Consider the following 18,957-nt stretch of genomic DNA (forward strand, 5'->3'; position numbering starts at 1 on the left):
CTGCCCATTTTTATGTGGCCCAGCAGTATGATGGATGTACATATGTATGGTATTCTTCCTTTGAATGTAATAAAGAAGTTTTTATTGAATTTCATAATTCTTTTGTATTCACAAAGACAAGCATGGCATTCCCATGGCCTTTAAACATCTATTCTTGTGGTTTTTGATAAAGAACTTACAGAAGAAAACTCACTTTTTGGTCAGTTGAATGTTAACATTTGTAGATAAGGTCACTTGAGGAATGTAGGTCTTAAGTTTAGCTCCTAAAAGAGAGACTGGGAAGGACGGAAGATTCTGGGTCTTTCTGAATAGGGACTGATAGAAGAGAGGGCTTTACTGTCAATACAATGGAACTGTGTTCAGATTTGTGCTTTCAGAGAGGTGACATAGGGGAGGGCAGGGTAGGAGCAGGTGTCCCATTCACTATTGATTTTTCTGGGTTCAAAGAGGTGTGGGGCTTTGAGCCAGGAAGAAAACCAAACCTGTCCTTGAGGGGGCTGTCCTTCTGTATATATGTTTCTCTTACTGGTTGATGAATAAAACACTGTTTTATAGACAATAGAGTCAGGAAGATAGGCAGGACTAGAGGATGAGGAGAATTCTGGGAAAGGTAGGCAGAGGGAGATGCCATGGAGGGACTGGGAAGATAGGATGCCCCAGGTGTTCTCTGGTAAGATAAGGCCATGTAGAAATACATAGATTAGTAGTTATGGGTTAATAATAAAGACAGAACTAGCCAGTAAGAAGCCCTAGTCATCAGCCAACAGTTTAATAAATATATTGACTCAGTGTTTATTTGGTGCTAAAGTGGCAGTGGGACCTGGTGGGACAAAGGAAAAATCCAGCAACATATCCTGCCAGGAGTGATATTCCCCTTAAGGCCTAAATTTTCTTAAGAGAGTAAATGAATCCCCTTGAAGAGGAGAGTTTTCAAAGAGTAGACAGTAGAAGGAAAAGATGAAGGAAAGGAGAAGAAAGAAAAGCCAGCCATAGCCGCCACTAAGGCCCAGGTTCTGTCCTATGTGGGAAAGGAGACAGAGCCACTGTGGACACAGACTCAATTATGTGGCTGTATGGAGTCCCTGTGGCAGCACTGGGGGAGGAAGTGCTTTATCTTCTTGGGTGTGGAGGCTATACAAGCTGTCATTCAGGAGTCAGGCCTAACATCAGTCCTGCCCCAGGGGATTGAAGGGTACTTAGTTCTGTGTAATAAGTCAAATAGTTGTCAGGGCAGTAAAGCCCTAGTACTACCTTCCTCCTAGCTCACACTGTACCTGAGTTGGAAAACCTATAGTCATAGAGAAAGGAGACAGAAATAGGACACACTCCACTCAACTATGTACATAGGTTATAAGATAGTAAAGGCCACTAGTGGAGTGACGTGGATGGATGGATGGATGCCATTATCATACTGCCGTGCCTGTCAGCAGAATGTCTAAAGAATGGGTTTCTCTAATAGTTCTTCATCCTTTCCAGCACTTTCCAGAGGATCATTTTATTTTTTATCCTTAACCTTGCAGTTAGATGGCCATAGATTTAGCCTGGTTTATTTATGAATATTAAGATTCAGGCATAACTACTGGCTACTTTTACTCTGGTACTATGCAATCAACTATACATATATATTTGATATATATCTGTATACTTGTACTTATCTGAATAAATATATGAAGATCACTTAAAGTTTGTGGGTAGGATTACATAATTAGTGATTGGGCCATTGCTGAAAGTGAACCAGACTTTGTTGATAATAGTAACTATCATTTTTGTGCCTTTATAATATTTTAGATATCCACCCAAGAATTATTATGAATTAAAACCATGGATAGGTGGGTATCTTTATCGGCATACCACACTGTAACTTGGAGAGACCTTCCTGAGTGTATTGTACCAGAGTTCAGATGCATTGTTATTTAACTTCATTTTCTAGCTGCATAAACATTCTTTTTAAATTCAGCATGTTTCTTATTTTTCCCTTGGCTAGTCTTTTTTCTCCCTGGAAGTGTAACACTGGTACGATTGATTTTAATGAGTTACATGTGATCAGAGGGGGACACTTTGATTGAGTGCACCAAGACTTTAAAGCACATCCACTTCTGTTGTTAGGCAGCAATGGAATATTAAGTATTCCCAGGGACCATCTGCCTAGAGAACATGGAGACTCTTCAGTGCTCACAGTCATCCTAATGAGCACCGATCCCTAGGAAGTTTCCAGACTCTGCCTCCCTTAGGGGTGGCTGGTTGTGTCTGCAGTAAAGAAAACCCAAAAGTGGAGAGGCCGATTGGAGAGGTTAAATGTGATAGACCTTTGGAACAAAAAAATCAAGAGTATGTAGGAGAAAGAGACCCATGCCAATAACTGCAGGAAGTTTTAGGAACCGGTAAATAGTTATAAGTAGACCTTACATGTATGAATTCTTGTTACATCCCCCCTTTTAGTGTCTGACTTTTGGGGTTGAATTAATTTTGGAGACTGGAGATTTAAGCATCATCAGTCTTTCTCATAAGTTTGCTTTGAGGGACAGAATTCTCAACAGAGGAGCTATTTAGCAGGCAACTAGCTTCAGAAGGGCACACAAGGTTGAACATAGGAAGCACATCAGAAAGAAAACCCTTGAGATTCTGGAAGACATGTCTAGATTCCACGTTCTCCTAGGAGTGCCATCAGAAAAGCCTGATGCCTTTCAGGGAAATGAAGTACCTTCAAATGAGGGGACCCCAGTGTCTGAGAAGAGCATCCATATGTGATTTTTGTTGTTGTTGTTGTTCTTGGAAACATGGTCTCATTATGGAACTCAAGATGTTCTTGAACTCTATTTCCCTGCCTCAGTTTCCCAAATGTTAGGATTAAAGGCTATGCCACCACATTGGGCCCATCTGTGAATTTTAAGACTAGCCCTGCAGGCTCTAATGAAGGGAATTGCTTTTGGGTAGTTAAGCACCTTTGTTCTTGGTGGGAGGTGAATAGAATCAGTAGCCCTGTGGTGGTTATTTTCCTCCAGGAAGGTTTCAGTGCTGAATTGTCTATAGAAAAAGAACATTCACACAGGTGCAGGGCTTTCCTGGAATGGTTAGTTGCAGATTTCTAGGTATTTTGAATCTTTTTATCTTTTAAAGTGTTTCTCCTGTTTCTGTCTCTGTCTCTCCCCCTCCTTACTCCACCCCATCAGCAGGAATGTATCTGTGGTATGTGTGCTTTTGTGTATGTGTTTGCTTGCTTGTGTGTGTGTGTGTGTGTGTGTGTGTGTGTGTGTGTGTGTGTGTGGTTCTGGAGCATTGGGATTAAGGGGGGGCCCACCTTGTCCACCTGGCAGTTACGTGGGTGCAGGGTGTCAAAACACCAGTTCCCATACTTCTCTTTTACCCACTCAAACCTCTACCCAGTCCCTTTTTTTTTCTCTTTTATCCCCTTCTTTTCTGCTGCTTCTCCTCTCTTCCTATTCTCTTTTTCTCTCCTTTGGTTTTCCTTTGTCTTTATTCTTTTAACGAACTTTTAATTTTGAAATAAGCAATAACATAAAATGTATGGTTCAAAGAAATGATATGAACATAAAAGTGTGTTCTTTACTTGATGTAACTTAATGACAATATCTTTAAAAAACTGCAGAACAGAACCACAATCAAGGAGATAGTGTTGACCCAGCCAAGACTCAGAGCATGTCCATCACTGGAAGCTCTCTGCTGTTGCCTCTTGTATGACCACGCCTGAGTCCCTAACCCCAGTCAGTTTTCTAAAGAGCACTTTGATGTCAATGGTGAAAACAAAATATTTGTTAGGAACTAACTAACATCTGTCTTTGCTAAGAGACAGAACATGTTCTAATGGGCAGGTGCTACCTCTCTGTTCTGGGTACACTTCTGTTTCTGTTATGATCATCTTCCTAGAGAGATTCTTCTTTATTTCATTCCCGAGTTTCAACTGTCATCAGAATTCGAGTGTACATCTCTGGAAGAACTCGTAACAAGTCCCAAGGTAAGCTGCCTATTTTGGAACTGAGTGAATGACAGAATAGCCTGAATCCAGTCTTCAGTGGAGAAAAGCCTAGAGCCCCATGCAGAAGAGGACTTAGGAAAGCTTTCAGTGGATAGAGACAGAGGTCACACACCAGGCATGTGAGAAGTCATTGTGATTACAGGCCAGGTAAGGCAGAGAAGATCTTACAGACTGAGACCGTTGCTTGAAAAAAACTTGCCTTTTCCCTTAGTTACCTTTCTATTTCTGTGAGAAGACATCATGGTCAGGCATCTCACAGAAGAAAGTTTATTTGTGGTTACAGTTCAGAGGGTGAGTCCACAAGCATCATGGTGGAGAGCATGGCAGCAGGCAGGTGAGTATGATGTCAGAGCAGTAGCTGACAGCATCCATTCTGTTTCATAAGCACAAGGTATAGAGAGCTAACTGAGACTAGCCCCAGAGTCCACCCCCAGTGACACATTTCCACCAACAAGGACACACCTCTTAATGCTTCCCAAATAGTTCCACCAAGGACCAACAAAATGGAGGCCATTCTCATTCAAGCCACCCCATCCTTCTCCCACCAAACATAGTTTCTGATCTCATCCTGCTATACTGAGATGCTGAGCTTAGCATTGCTTAGATCAGCCCTGTTAGGTACTAAGAGTTCTACACTTTCTAAACATCATGGAGAACAATGAAGTCAGTGCATTCACCGAAGTTCCCCTTGGTGACAGTGTGACAGTGCCTTGTAAAATGAGAAAGCAAACATGGGTCAGACATCTCAGATACAGAGGTGAGCCTCGCACAGACCCTGGTCTAAATCCAGTGGAACTTATCCTACCTGTGAAGGTGATGGTGAGTGAGGAGTCCATGTTTCTGGCTGGAGGATGAGTCTGAGAGGCCCTTCTCTATGACCATGGTTGGTATTGATTGTGGAAATGACATATGCACAAGGGAAGGCTTCCAGTGAAAAGAGCACATCACTAATAGGGTAGAGGTGTCCTGTACCCAGTTGATCCTGAGTGACATCTTTAATGTCCTAATCTGCAATCATCGCTCTTGTTTCTTCACCTTCTCCTCTCACCTCAGCCTCTTTCATGGACCTCCACTGAATTATTTAATTGAGTTCCTTCCTGTCAGGGTCCCCAGTGGTCTCTGGGGTGATGAACACCATAGTCATTTTCTTGCCTGACTTCCCAGAGGCCTTCAGCTCAGTTTCCTTTATATAGCCTCCATGGCCATACTTCTCCCACTTCCTTGCTTTCTTCTCCCCCCACCCCAGCCCGTCATTGTTGCAGTAACTATTTTCTGTTTGAATTCTGGATGTTACCATGCTTGAGAGCTTCCTCTTGCTCCCTATTTCTTTCTCTGCAAATGCCATTTCGAGGTGACATCATCTAATCTCTTGTCACCCTGCCCAGTATGCCAGTAGCTCTCAGTCTGTTTCCATCCAGAACACACCTTCTTCACATAGCCTGTTTTCATTTTATTTTTCTTAACCTTGATTTATCTGTAGATTGCTAAACAATCCTGTGTTTATTATTTATGTAGGCTACCTTAGTTCTTAAAGAAAATGGTAAAGTCAATTAGGTTTAGTTCAGTGACTCAACTTAATTAGTCCAGGCTCAAAACATCCCTAGGACCAACATTGGCTGGTTCTAAGCTGGGATGCTTTTCTGTACTAGAAACGTGGATGTTTTAACCATATTCCAAACAGATCACCATGTGAAGTTAATGTCCTTTTCTGTTATTGCTTATGAAAACAGCTGGAGCGATGCCCAGAGACTACAAACAAAAAGCTCAAAACATGTCTCAGCAAGGTAAGCTTCCTTTCCATGCAGCCATTTATATCCTGAAATCTAAATGACCCTGTGCTCCAAGAAGGAAATAATACATGTTTTCAAATGTTAGGTTTGGAAGGAAATCAAATTTGCCTGTCCTTATCGAGACTTAGATTAATGTGCAGTGTACGAGATGTCACAAAGTGACATCCTTTTGAATTTGAAAAGGCAAATGTTCCCACAACTAGAGCTCATGAGGCACCAGAGTAGGACTTCAGTTTGAACACGAAATAAAATTCTCGGTTTTTAGTAAATACATTCTCCGAGTCTTTGAAACACTAGACTCTAACAGAAATTGTTGTGGAATCACAACAAAACAAACAAGCTCCCAGGCAGTTTAAGCTTCTGGAAAAAAAAAAGTCTAAGATTTTTCAACATGCTACATGCATACACACACGGCTGCTACTTGCCAGTGCGGAGCATTCTGGGAGACTCCTCTCAGCTGAGTTGATGAAAAATGCAGCTAATCAGAGGGAACGTTACTAACATCAGCTGAGCCACAGTGCCATAGGTTGAGGCTTCAATTTATCAGTTGATTAAAGTAGCTTATGGTGTATATACCAAGTTTCCTGTGGACTTCCCATACATTTTGTTGATTCTCCCCATGGTCTGCCCTACCTCGTCTCTGCAAATACACCCTTTCACCCCAGTATTCTCCACTTCTACTTCATTCCGTTGCCTCCTCCATCTCCTCCTCTACTCTACCCCCTCTTTTTTCCATCCCCGTAGCCCTTTTCCTGTTCGCTGTCCTTACCTAATTTGCTCCCACCTGGATATTCATATGAGAAAGAACATGTGTTTGTCTTTCTGAGCCCAAGTCACCTCCTTGTAATGCTCCCTAGTTCCCATCCATTTTTCTGTAAATTTCATTTTTCTTTCCAGCTATGTAAATTCTGTTGTGTATCAGCATATAATTTTATTACCTACTCACCCGTTATTGGACACCTAGGCTGATTCTATTTTTCTGCTATGGCAAAACATAAAGCTGTTTAATTTAATAGAATCACACACCCTCTCCACCTGCCCCAGCGGGTGGCGCAGAGCTGGACCTTACAGAAGATAGAATTATTGCATAATTGCACTGCCCTATGCTGCCAACTGAAACCTGCTTGAGGGCAAAGTCTGCCTTATACACCTTTGCGTCCTAATAATTAAGTACAGTGCATTGGCTTTAGGCAGGTGAGGTTTTAAACGTGGTTTTATAGAGGAGGAAGTCATGAGATCAGTGTGGCTAGCAGATGTTGCAGATGATGTGGGGGGACTCTGCTCACATTAATCCATGTGAGTGAGAGTGCTGAAGTGTGAGAATGTAGGCTTAGGGCTGGAGAGATGGCTCAGAGGTTGAGCGCTGGCTGATACTCCTGAGGACCTGAGTTCAATTCCCAGCAACCACATGATGGCTCACAGCCATCCGTAATGAAATGTGGTGCCCTTTTCTGACCTGCAGGGATACATGCAGACAGAACATCGTATACATAAGAATCTTATGTATGTATGTATGTATGTAAATCTTAAAAAAGAAAAAGAAAAAAAAAAAAAAAAGAATGTAGACCTAGACAAAGAGGAAGACTGCCTTACAGTTCCTGGTCACCTAGCCAATACTAGAACACAGAAATCCTAAAGTAGAAATATTTAAATGTTCATCAAAACGGGTTTTTCCCTGTATCCGTTTTCTCAGAATCTCCCCTGTCCTCTTGAAATGTTGATACAAGTAAGTAATGCCGTTCTGAAATGGAGGAGGGGCCTGCAGGAGCAGCCTTAGAAAACAACCCAGACCCTAAATCCTTGAGGGGCTTTGGAGCCCTCCCAATGCTCTTTACATCAGCATTTTTTTAAAGAGCAGGAGAGTAGAATTCCTTGTCTCTGTGCTCTGGACACTGCAGACTTGAGTCACAGCACTATATCGTCATTGAGACACTCCATGCAACTGGCCGTCTGTCACTGCCTGTGAGGTAATGGTGTCTGAGATGACTTTGTATGGCTGATAGAGAGCACAAGTTCAACCACCATGGGGTTTCTCCATGATTCCAAAGCCAAGGTCCTTAAACTTACTGCATTGGGCCTCTTTGCTCTTCTTAGGATAGTTTTGTCCATATGCTGTTGTCCCCTCCATCTTGAGAGTTCAAGTATCAGAGTTGATTCATAGCCAGTGTGTGTGGGGTTGGAACGTGAAATTGCCTTATGGGTATTATGGGAAAATATCCTGTGCGTTCTTTAAAAACATTCTCAGATCCAGAATATCTACATGGTCCAATATGAGAAAAGACTCAAGAGAAAAATGCAGTCCCTTATCTATGAGACCAGCAGGAGAGGGCTACTTAATGAAGTTTTTCTGGGGCAGTGTGAACTGAAAAGGAAAAAGACTGAGGAAAAACTCCACAACCTTCGTGCAAAGCTGGCGTTGCTGCTGCAGAAGCTTCACCTGGTGAGTGAGAGTGTGAGGAGTGGGAATAGGCTCACCTGTGCCTGGATTTCTCTGCCAACAGTGGGCTTTGCTCGCCCACCTCAGGTAAACTGCTTAGCACAGTCCCTGCTACTAATTATGGCACTGAAACCTGGAAGGGCTCTCATTGGGCTCAACAGGGTTACCGTGATAGATTGTTGGGGACAGACAGACAGACGGCAGACAACACAACGGGAGGAGAGTTCAGACCCTAACACTGCTACAGAGAGGCAGTATGGTGAGTTCTCTGAAGAGAGCAGTCAGGCTCACATAGCCATGTTGGGATCTTGTCTATCTCTCTGAACAAGTGGGGTGGAGGGTGGTGCTTCAAAGTGTAAGTCTTCAGCCAGGCAGGGGACAGGGCATGTGACCACCAGATATGCCCTTTGATAAAAAACTCATTTCTCCAGGCATGAAATCTAGGAACCTGGAAGTCTGGCAGTTAGGTACAAACAGTGCTTTCCGTAGAATGCCTGACCATTCGGTGAGGGGAAGAGCTGCTGCTCTGCTGAGCTCTGAGAAACAGCTGATCTGGCTAACCATGTACATCAGAGGTAAATTAGCTTCAAGGCATAGATTAGAATGTTTGAGTTCTTCTGGTTCTTCTGTACTTATTTCTCCAAATAAACCCCAGAGTCTTTGCTAGTGCTATTAGTTGCTGGCTCTCTTAGTGTCTTTTTTTTTTTTTTTTTTTTTTTTTTTTTGCTGTAGTAAAATACCTGGAGGAAATGAATATATGAGAGAAGAGTGTACTTAGGTCTACACTGCAAGGATGTAGTGCATCATGAAAGTTAAGGAGCTTCAGGATGCTTACATCGCATCCACAGTCAAGAGCAGAAAGCAATGAGTACATGGTGCTGCTTAGGTCCTGTTATCCACTTTCATTCCCAGACTCACAGTGGGAGGGTCTGCTCACCTCACTTAACACAGTCAAGGTAATCCTCTACAGGCATGCCCCATTTCTGTTTCCTAGGTAATCCTCCAGTCTGTCAAACAGCTTCTCAATACCATGTGCCCAGTAGGTAAAAATTTCCAACTTTTTGGAAAGTGAGATATTTTGATGCTGTTTTATCTTCACATATAAATAAAGATCAATCCTCTTAATCTCAGAGGGGAAAGTTAAAATAAAACCTGAGAGACATCATAAATGTGAATGGTTGTCAGTTTTGTTTGTATGCTTCCATGATGGATTGACATAGTAAGGATTGGTCCATCTCCTTCTGTTAGCATATATTCATTGTTCATAGTGATTGCTTTCATAAAAACATTGTTTTTCCAGTATATCATGCCCCTTTCCCACATCCCTCCAGCTTCTATGTAGCACATAGAAATCTTGGCAATAGAAGGTTGTGGAAGCTTTCTGTGGGTTCTAGAAATAAATGGGGAAATCTGAACCAGCATTGAGTTTAAGGACCTGTGCACTTAGATATGGGTCATGAGTTAAGTCTTCCTGATTTAACAGTGAGAAGGCAGGAACTTAGACCCCATAGGGAACCCGAGGACCGGGAATTACTTTGTCCTTGAAGGGACTGTGGAAATTCACTGCACTTTACTACAGAGTAGGGTGAACATGGATTTTAATCCAGACTACATGGGTCTCTGCCCAAGTTAAATTCTGAAGTAGCAATTCACATTTTCAGTTTTTATCAGAAATTCCTTCTATAACAAGTACAAAATGAGACACTGAAGATACTTCTTTAATTTTTTAGCATACTTCCAGAAGAGAAATCCCCCTTAGTTTTGGTAATTGGGCAAGTGATTTAAAAAGCCGCAACATTAAAGAGCAAAAAGATAATTAATGCTGAATAGTTTCCCATTATAGTAATTGTATTTGTGCTTCTGTCAACACCACTCGAGCCAATTCTTGAAAGAGGAAAATACTAACTTCCACTGAAGAAGAAAACATTATTCAAGCCCTTAACCACTTGTAGGCAGAAAATGAGATTAAATGAGAAAACATTTACAAAGGTTAAGAGCATCAATCAGATGTGATGTGGGGCTGTTGCTATCTCCAAGACAATTGTGGCGACTGCTGAAATGACAGGAAAAACAGCTGAGCTTCTCCTCCTGTAGTGATTGTGGCTTCTCTCTTCCAGGGTGGTCCAGCAGGAGACCTCCAGCAGATTGATGCTTACTTAGAAGCTTTGCTTAAAGAAGATCATCTTCCGGCCACTTTAAATGGAAGGACTCTAGAGTCAGGGCTAGCGAAAGATTCAGAACAGTGAACGGTTGTCTCAAAAGTCAGAAAAGGTGTTTCTTTTTGAAACTGCTAATAAGAAAATTGGAGATTTATTTTTATTATTTTAGAAAACATTTCTTTCTTTTGCTATTGTAAAATTTAGCCTAACTCTTGAAAGTTTTGTGTGTTTTGAGACAGGAACTGATTTGTCATTCATGATTTCCTTCTTGTTATTTCCTAACTCTTCATGCTATCAGAAGTCATTTCTAGAGTTCTCTTGTTTCCCTCTGAGCTCTAGAGAAAAAGAAATTTGTCACTTAAGTTTAAATCTTGCTTTAGTTGGATTTTGATATGCTGTTTATGCTAATTTCATTATTTAGGTAGAGTAAAAGGGTAATCCTTGTAAGCATAATATGTACATGTGTAAGAATTGTTTTTTTATATGTGTATCAGAATTATTTTACACTTTATTCACTGCTTGCTTTGTTTGATTAGAAGTGTCTACAACTTTGGAAAGCAGAAGAAAGCATTAAACACTCATTTGTAGAATTGTGCCTTGATTTGTGTGGTGTACATCCTACAACATTTGGAGCCTGTGAAGGGAAAATAGTAAGAAGCCTTCATCTGATTTGTGTCTTAAGCTACTTTTTTAATCATCCCAAGAGTTATGCTTCTGCCAATTTTCCTACTAAAATTCTACATTGGTATGTTTCTATCAATTACTGATGAGTCTATTACCATTCATTGTACAGAAAATATACCAATCATTAAACAGCTTAAAACATGGATATTATAGTATCTAAAAGATGTTACATTTCCCATTCAAAATATTTTCTTGTCTTTTTATCTTCATGTCAGACTCACAGTGCCATCGTAAACTAATTAATAGTTTTATTATACATAATTTTTGTATATACCTTTATCTATTCAGTCCTCATTCTAAGGCTTTTGAGTTACCACCCACTCATAAAATTATTTGTGTTTTCTTGGGTTTGTAGTGATACTGTAGAAAAATACACAGTTTTTGAAATTAAGTTTTTCTAAAGACAAAATCAAGATTGATCTTTCTATGCATTCTAGTATTAGTATGCTGTAGTGTCATTTAAATTTTTCCTTTTAGTATTTTGTGCATTTCTACTTATATTTATTGTTGTCAGTCTTATTATTTAGTGAATTATAAATGGTGATTTTTTTTCATTTTCGCATGACTAGAAAATGTCTAAGACAGAAAGAGTCCTGGTTTTTAGATTTCGATGTTGTATCTAATATAATAATTCTCAGAAAGGAGACAGTTAAATTTGTTCTGCATCAGGAAGTCATCATTAAGCAAATTTTAATATGCATAATTTATAAATAATAAAATATGCATAATTTATATGAAGAAACACAACTTTAGTATTTCACATTCTTGTATTTTTTAATCTATCCAAAGCTTTCCTCCACATGAAAAGTATTTGCCTTCCTCTATCATCATCAGTACACATTTTTCCTTTAATGTTAAAATTGGTGATTAATAAAAATGAAGGGTAATAAGTCAGTCTTCTGAGCCCAGTCTTGGCAGACATTTAGAGTCTGAAGAGGGTCGTCACCAGTGCACACTGTCTACTAACCTACATCATTGTCAGTACTAAGTCCTCAGGACCTCATCATCCTTTTCACTCTACCTGAGAGGTCTCATCCATGCTAATGGTTTCAATAAAACTTCCAAAAGAATGAATTTCATACACTGAGACCCTGTTGTGTACCTGTTATTTAAATTTAATTATGAAATGGGAATGTTTTTGTGAAAAGCCTACACTTGGCATAATAGAAGCAAAATAAATAGTACTTATTTTAACTATCTTCTTTTCTATATGGCAGTTCTTAAAGCTTCAGTGGAGCCAGGTCTTAGGGAACTTTAGATTTTAAATAGGCAATCAGTCAGGACTAATGTAGAGCTCCAGCTATAAACTAATCTTCAGACTAGATTTAGCTACTACATCTGTAACTCTACTTAGTACTAATCTGTTTACCTCTAGCTGTTTTCCTTCTTCATACCTAGGCTTTCAATTTAACAATATTCTGTGTACAATCTACCATGAATTGAAAACCCATTAGTCATATAAATACATATTTGCAATATTCAGGTATGAACAGGCAGACACTTCATACTGTGCAGATAGGAAATGAGATTTGAGACTTTGAAGCACTTGTTCTGTGGAGTTAGTAGGGGGTAGAAAAGTTTAGGACTCATGAAACCACAGTTGTAATCATGAAGAGTTTATCCTGACACTAACTTCATTAAAGCATGACTTAGATTCTCATCTCCATTTCCCCATCTGTGAAATACAAATAACAATATCTTCCTTTTCTCAGTAGTTTTCTCTACAAGGTCCATTCATGTCACTCAAAAATGTAGACAGACAATAACACTGGAAGGAATACACTCAGTAAAAGACTGCGTCTGGCTTTCACAGCAAACTACCTCTACATAGCCGAAAGCACAGTGTCTTCTGTTAGTGTGAAGTGACCTTTTTTTTTTCTTTTTTGGTTTTTTGAGACGGGTTTCTCTGTATTGCTTTGGAGCCTGTCTTGGAACTAGCTCTGTAGATCAGGCTGGCCTCTAACTCATAGAGATCCACCTGCCTCTGCCTCCTGAGTGCTGGGATCAAAGGTGTGCGTCACCCACACCCAGCTGGAAGTGATTTTATTCTTAAAACTCTATAGTTATCTCACTGGCTTTTGCATCTTATTTAGCCTATAGCTGTAAGAGGGTTAGAGTCACTTTCTGAGAATACAAGAGTCTACATTACTTTTCTACTATTAAGACAAAGCGCCATGACCAAGGCAATTTACAAAAGAAAGTTGTTTAATTAGGATTACAGTTTCAGAGGATTAGAGTCCATACTGGTAGAGCAACATCAGTTCCACAGGAACAGCCTGAGAGTTTACATCATAAGCAGGAGACAGGGAGAACACACTAGGAGCGGGGACAGTCTTTTGAAACCTCAAAGCATGCTTCCAGTAGCACACATCCCTTGAGAGCACACTTCCTAATCCTTCTCAGATAGTTCTAGCAAATCAAATACATCATTCTATAGGGGCCATTCTTATCCAAACCACCATAATGTGTTAGCCTCAGTTTGGCGTGAAGAGTGAGGGACTAAATCAAGAAATAATTTATGCAAAGACCAACCTGAACAAAAGTTTGTGTTCTCAGACTCATGTTGGGCGGGGGTCAGCAAATTTGCAGCTGATAATCAGACATCAACTCTTGTAAAGAGACCGGTGAGTGGCCCTGAACATTTAAGATGGAATACCTGTTCAGCCTGTGAACACTGCATGAATTCAAAGTATTTTGGGTCTGTTAGGTCTGAAGCAAAGGCCAATCAACAAGGTCAAGTTTGTAACGCCTTCACCAAAACCCTTTGCTTTTCATTTGGCTTTAACTCCTCACTTTCCCTTGTTGGTTCCTTATTAATTGACTTCAGGTAAAACATGTGCTCTGCTAACCAAACAAGCCTTCACACAGCCCACAGCTTGCAGATGGGTCAGTTATTGAAACACATTTAACACTGGTGACATGAAAATAATTGAGAAATCTTTCCACGATGGGAAATGTTCTGCATGTAGAGAGTTATTTTAAATCAAATTAAATCACGGCATGGAATTCTAAAGCTATCATTTAAATAAATCTGGTAATTATAAATTGATTTTGCAAAGGCTGTTTTCAAAGTATGTAATGCATTCGCGACATTTTACCAAAAGGCAAATTGTAGGAATTTGCTTCTGAGTTTGATTACATCTAGATTGGCAGATAAAAAAATCAATACAAATTAGCCAATGTGTTGTCCAATCTCAAAAAAGCCAGAAATCTTTGCATTGGCTTTTTTTGTTTTTTAGCAAAAATAAAACAATTTAGTTTTTTAATTGACATACATTTTAGCTTATAAAGATTTCTACTTCGCTAGTGTGAGTCACTCATTCTTGAGAACTGACAAAACACTTAACATGGATTTCTTGAAAAAAAAAAAAAAGAAGCTAATCTAAGAAAAATAATGACACAAACCAAGAAAAATAAGATCAAAAAAGTAATAACATGCAGTCTTAGATTCAAGTTCTATCTGTTTTTTTCTTGTATGTTATTTTATCTACAGAGAAGAATATAATTAAAATATACAGATTCCAACTGGAATCAAAGACGGGTGGGGTTGATGATACCAGTGATTAAAAAAAAAAAAAAAAAAAAAAAAAAAAAAAGACCAGTAACAGTAAAATTGGAAGCCATAGGCTGGCATTAGGATGTCTGGAATTCAGCACACACCTCTGCTCATTTTCCAAAGCCAAGAATCAGGTGACCTAAATCCAGCTAAGAAAGTCAGGAATTGAGGAAAGTTAAACCCATGCTACATCAGCGTTTATTTCTTGGAGGACATTCCTGTCTTCTGGGTTTCATTATCAAGCATGAGTTAAGTGCTGTCCACATGCATTGCAGGGACTTCCTCATCAACTTGACTTCGGGTAGATGCAAGCCTGAGTCAGTGGGAAAGGAGGCATACTCTGCTTTTATCCTTAACCCCAAAGCACTTTCCAGATACAATCAACCCATTGACATGTCTCTTGTTTCCTCAGTCTAGTTCTGTATCTCTCATTTCTCCCTTCCCCCAGCTGCTGCTATTCCGCTTTCCCTGCTGTGAGACAATTGCAGTGTGTAAGGTTCTTGCTATAGACAGCCGCTTCTGGGCTCTTGCAGAGCCCCTGAGATTAGATGATGAGAGATCATCAAGCTCTATAGCGTCTCAGAGGTGTGGCTGTCGCATCCTGTGCCAACAATGTTGTTATCGGCTTAATGAGTGTGAAAGCACTGTGCATGCCAGTGGCTTCTACCTACGCAGGAACAACGTGTGACGAAGCAGTCTGGGCAGGAGCAAGGGTCTGCTGTCAAAATGAAGCCTGTTTTCAGGAATAGATGTTGTCTGGGCATGCGTGCCACTGATGAGAGTGCTCGCTCAGTGCCCATCACAGGAATGGCTGGTCTCAGTTCAAGAGGCTTATAAATTTGGTTGCTATTCGTGACTTGACCATAGGGATTTTAGGTTTGCTTATGAAAAAGTGCTTCTACAGAGTCAGGACATGCCATGAATACCCTGGGCTATGTCAGTGTAAAAAGAGTTGTGAAATGAGAAGTGTCAGGGTTGCCCATTATCAAGTGACCCTCACAAGTGATTGTGATTTGGCTCAGAGAAATCAAAAGGCATGTCAGTGTGAGATCAGCTCCTTTATTCCAGGGGACGTAGGATGTCTGTGGAGCTACTCTGTGGTATTCTCCAGTGTCTGGAGAGGTAGGTAGCATTCAAAATGCATTTCATGAATTCCTACCTCTTCAAAGTGCTGGCAAAACTTATTTTTGGTTTGTCAGAGTTATTTTAATGTGAGCATAAACTGTTACATCTTATGTAATATCACAATCCACACGTGTCTTAAGTTTCTGGGGCAGGGTTTGTAAGTTTTAACCTCCCCCCCCAAAAAAAACAAGTGCTTTCCACACTGCTTTTTATTTTTTCTGTGTTTTCGGTGTCAAACTTTTCATAGCTTTCTGGTTGTTTCAATATTATTTTTTGTTTTGTTTTTATCTTCTTTTAACTTTTTATTCCAAACCTGGCTTTGGCTTGTACTCAATCTAGGCAAGTCTATCAGAGGTTTATTTGGTTTTGTTGTTAGTTTATGTGTACATGCATGTATGCACAGGTAAGTATGTTTGAGACAAGGTCTCACTCTAGCTCTATGCTGGCCTAGAACTTATGCCATAGCCTGGAATGGCTTTGAACTCATGGTAGTATTCTGGCTTCAGTTCCTGAATGCTTGGATTACCGACGTGCACCACCATGACTAGTTTAACTGTCAGAAGTCCTTTTGAGATGGATCAATGGCTTTCCTGAATGTGTGGGTCTGAGATTGAAATGACAAGCAGAGCTACAGTTTAAACCAGGTTAGTTGCACTAGGGATCATCCATAGGATAGATAAGCAGACTCTCAGGTTGTTTTGCATTAGCAGCCATGGACAAACCTAGTGAATTCTGAGTGAGGTAATGAGTGAACACTTAGAAATGTTGGAATGTAACTTAACACAGAAAGAAAACATGAAAGTGACAAAGTGGCAAGTAATGGCACTTGGATATGTGGCATGAAGTCTCAACAATCCTTTTGCCTCAGTCTCTAGGGACCTGAGATTACTAGCTTGCATCCCACACCTAACTCCTTTCTATTTTAGAATAAATCCTGTGATTAATTGCATCATAATATAAATCACAGCACAAGAAGGGGATGATGGAAACAGAACCTTGAGATCAATCAGGGTTTCTGGACTCCTGTCCCAGCTCTGACCTTTACTGACTGTGTGTAATCTTGGACAATGCCATCAACTTCTCTGCATCTCAATTTTTTTTATTTCCAAAGCTGGGACAGCATGACCTACACTGACTACATTATCATTGAGCTCGTGTGACATCATGTAGGTGCACGATCTTTGAATAAAAAGTGTATATAGCATGGTCAATAAAGGGATGGCTTGCTGGTCTGCAGAATGTGGATGACCAACCTCAGCACATCAGGTCTGTCTGAAGTATGGGCGCTGTCCTGCCAGGCTTGCACTGTGTGGCCCCAGGCAATGCTGATCCTCTAGGTTCAGGGCTTGCTTTCCTACCTTTCTCAGCTTCCGCCTATCCCTGTGCTCACTGGCGTTATTTTAGATGACATTTTCAGTTTGGGATGGTTGCCAGCCACAGAGTGAAACTAATGAAATGAGAATCAGCTTAGAGCTTTAACTGTCGCCTTAGCCCAGGTGCATGTGTGGGAGTCTCAGCTGTACTTGAAATTCAGAAGTGACCTTTGATTATCTGCTTCCTTAGTGTCCAACGTGTTGGAGCCCCGGAAAGATGAGAGCAGGTAACTTGCTCTCATCCCATGTCATGGTTGCTATTATTCATCAACCCCTGGGTATCTTGCCACCAATAGCACTGTGTGGGGTTGTTTGGTTTATATGGTGACTACAATCACTATTACTATCCCTAAGATGCAATCCCTGGAAACAACCGCTATGGATCAGACTGTTTAGCCATGATCTCTCTAGGGCATAGACCAAGGCTCCTTACTTCAGAAACCTGGCATGGGAACTCTCAGCTGTCTGTAGGTGTTGATAAAACACCACATTTGCTTAGAATCTTACAATTTATAATGAACTTTCACATATAACATCAATTGTTAACATTCTGGTTGAGGCTTTCACAGAATTCTACCTACAGAAGATGTCAGCTTTCCTAGACAACACACACTAAAATGTAAGCCATTGTAACACACATACTGTAGCAAAATTTATTGAAGCCATGCTACTTAATTTTGACTATGCTTTCTACTTCAGAAGAACTGACTTAAGAAAAAGATTTTGATTTTTTTCCTCCAATCTGAGTGACTTGGCAGGTATGGGTACCACCATTACCTTAAAAATACCAGGGTAAGTGGTAAAAGACTGGTTTTTAGGCCTATTTCTTACCATCAAAGAGCTGAGAGACATGTAAAAAGGGATTCTGGAGATGGGTGGGTGGATAGATGGGTAGGTGGATGGGTGGGGGGGTGGGTAGATGGTAGATAAATGATGGATAAATAATTAATATAATGCAATATGTTGTTTTACATTTAGACTGTCTCAGGTACTTGTTACCATGACAAAACACCTGACAAAATCAAGTTAAGGAAAGAAAGGTTATTTTGGCTCTTATTTTGTGAGTCCCGGAGGCAGAAGCTTGAGGTAGCTAGTTGGTCGCCTTACATCTGCAGTCAAAAAGTACAGAGTGACAAGTCCTTCTGCTCACTCAGCTCTCATTATCCTTTTCACTCAGTTCAGGACCCCGGACCCTGGCAGGATGTCACTCATATTTAAGGTAAGTGTTCCCACCTCAGTTAACCCAATTTAGATAATCTCTCACAAGCATGCCCAAAGGCTTGTCTCTATGGCGACCCTAGGTCATGTCAAGCTGAGAGTATTAACCATCGCACAGACCTAGTGGAAATGGAGTCTTAAAGCTAGAAGGATCACCATAGCCATCCCATCATTCATATTGCATTTCCTATGTTCTTTGTTCACCCTTTTACTCAATAATGGATAAGGACCCAGGATCATTATGTGGGAAGTAAAACACTTTGAAGAAACAGACTGACTGAATTAAGGCACAGCTGGGTTTTATCTTATCTGTTACGGATTTCAGGAGACAGATGTTTGGAATAGTAAACAGGTTTGATAGAGAGGTAGTTCTGTGTCATTGCGGTCCCCAATCCTTTGTATTTGGCTTATGGAGAAGTGATCAAACTTGGACTCTTGTTTCTCCTTCCCCAAGATCACAAGAGACTGACAGTAGACATCTGAGCAGGCTGCATTCTGGTCAGGGCTTCCTGATATCAAGAAACCTATTAATCATTGAGCGCTTGTCTGGGAAATAAGGGAAGCCCTTTGTCTCAGAACCCTGAACTGTGTGCAGTCATGGTCAAGTCAAGAGCAGCCGTG

The 18,957-nt window shown here is 40.5% G+C and overlaps 1 protein-coding gene across 1 annotated transcript in view; it reads left to right on the forward strand.

The window, feature by feature from the left end:
* The window catches only part of Morc1 (MORC family CW-type zinc finger 1), a 145,210-nt gene extending 134,743 nt beyond the window's left edge, over positions 1-10,467 (forward strand). The window contains exons 24-27 of the mRNA XM_051190942.1: positions 3,886-3,973; positions 5,725-5,778; positions 8,030-8,224; positions 10,339-10,467. Of these exons, the coding sequence (XP_051046899.1) occupies positions 3,886-3,973; positions 5,725-5,778; positions 8,030-8,224; positions 10,339-10,467 (466 nt within the window). The remainder of the gene's footprint in view (positions 1-3,885; positions 3,974-5,724; positions 5,779-8,029; positions 8,225-10,338) is intronic.
* Positions 10,468-18,957: the final 8,490 nt, after the last annotated feature.

This window comes from Phodopus roborovskii, unplaced genomic scaffold (assembly GCF_943737965.1).
Source record: "Phodopus roborovskii unplaced genomic scaffold, PHOROB, whole genome shotgun sequence".
Classification (NCBI taxonomy): Eukaryota; Metazoa; Chordata; class Mammalia; order Rodentia; family Cricetidae; genus Phodopus; species Phodopus roborovskii.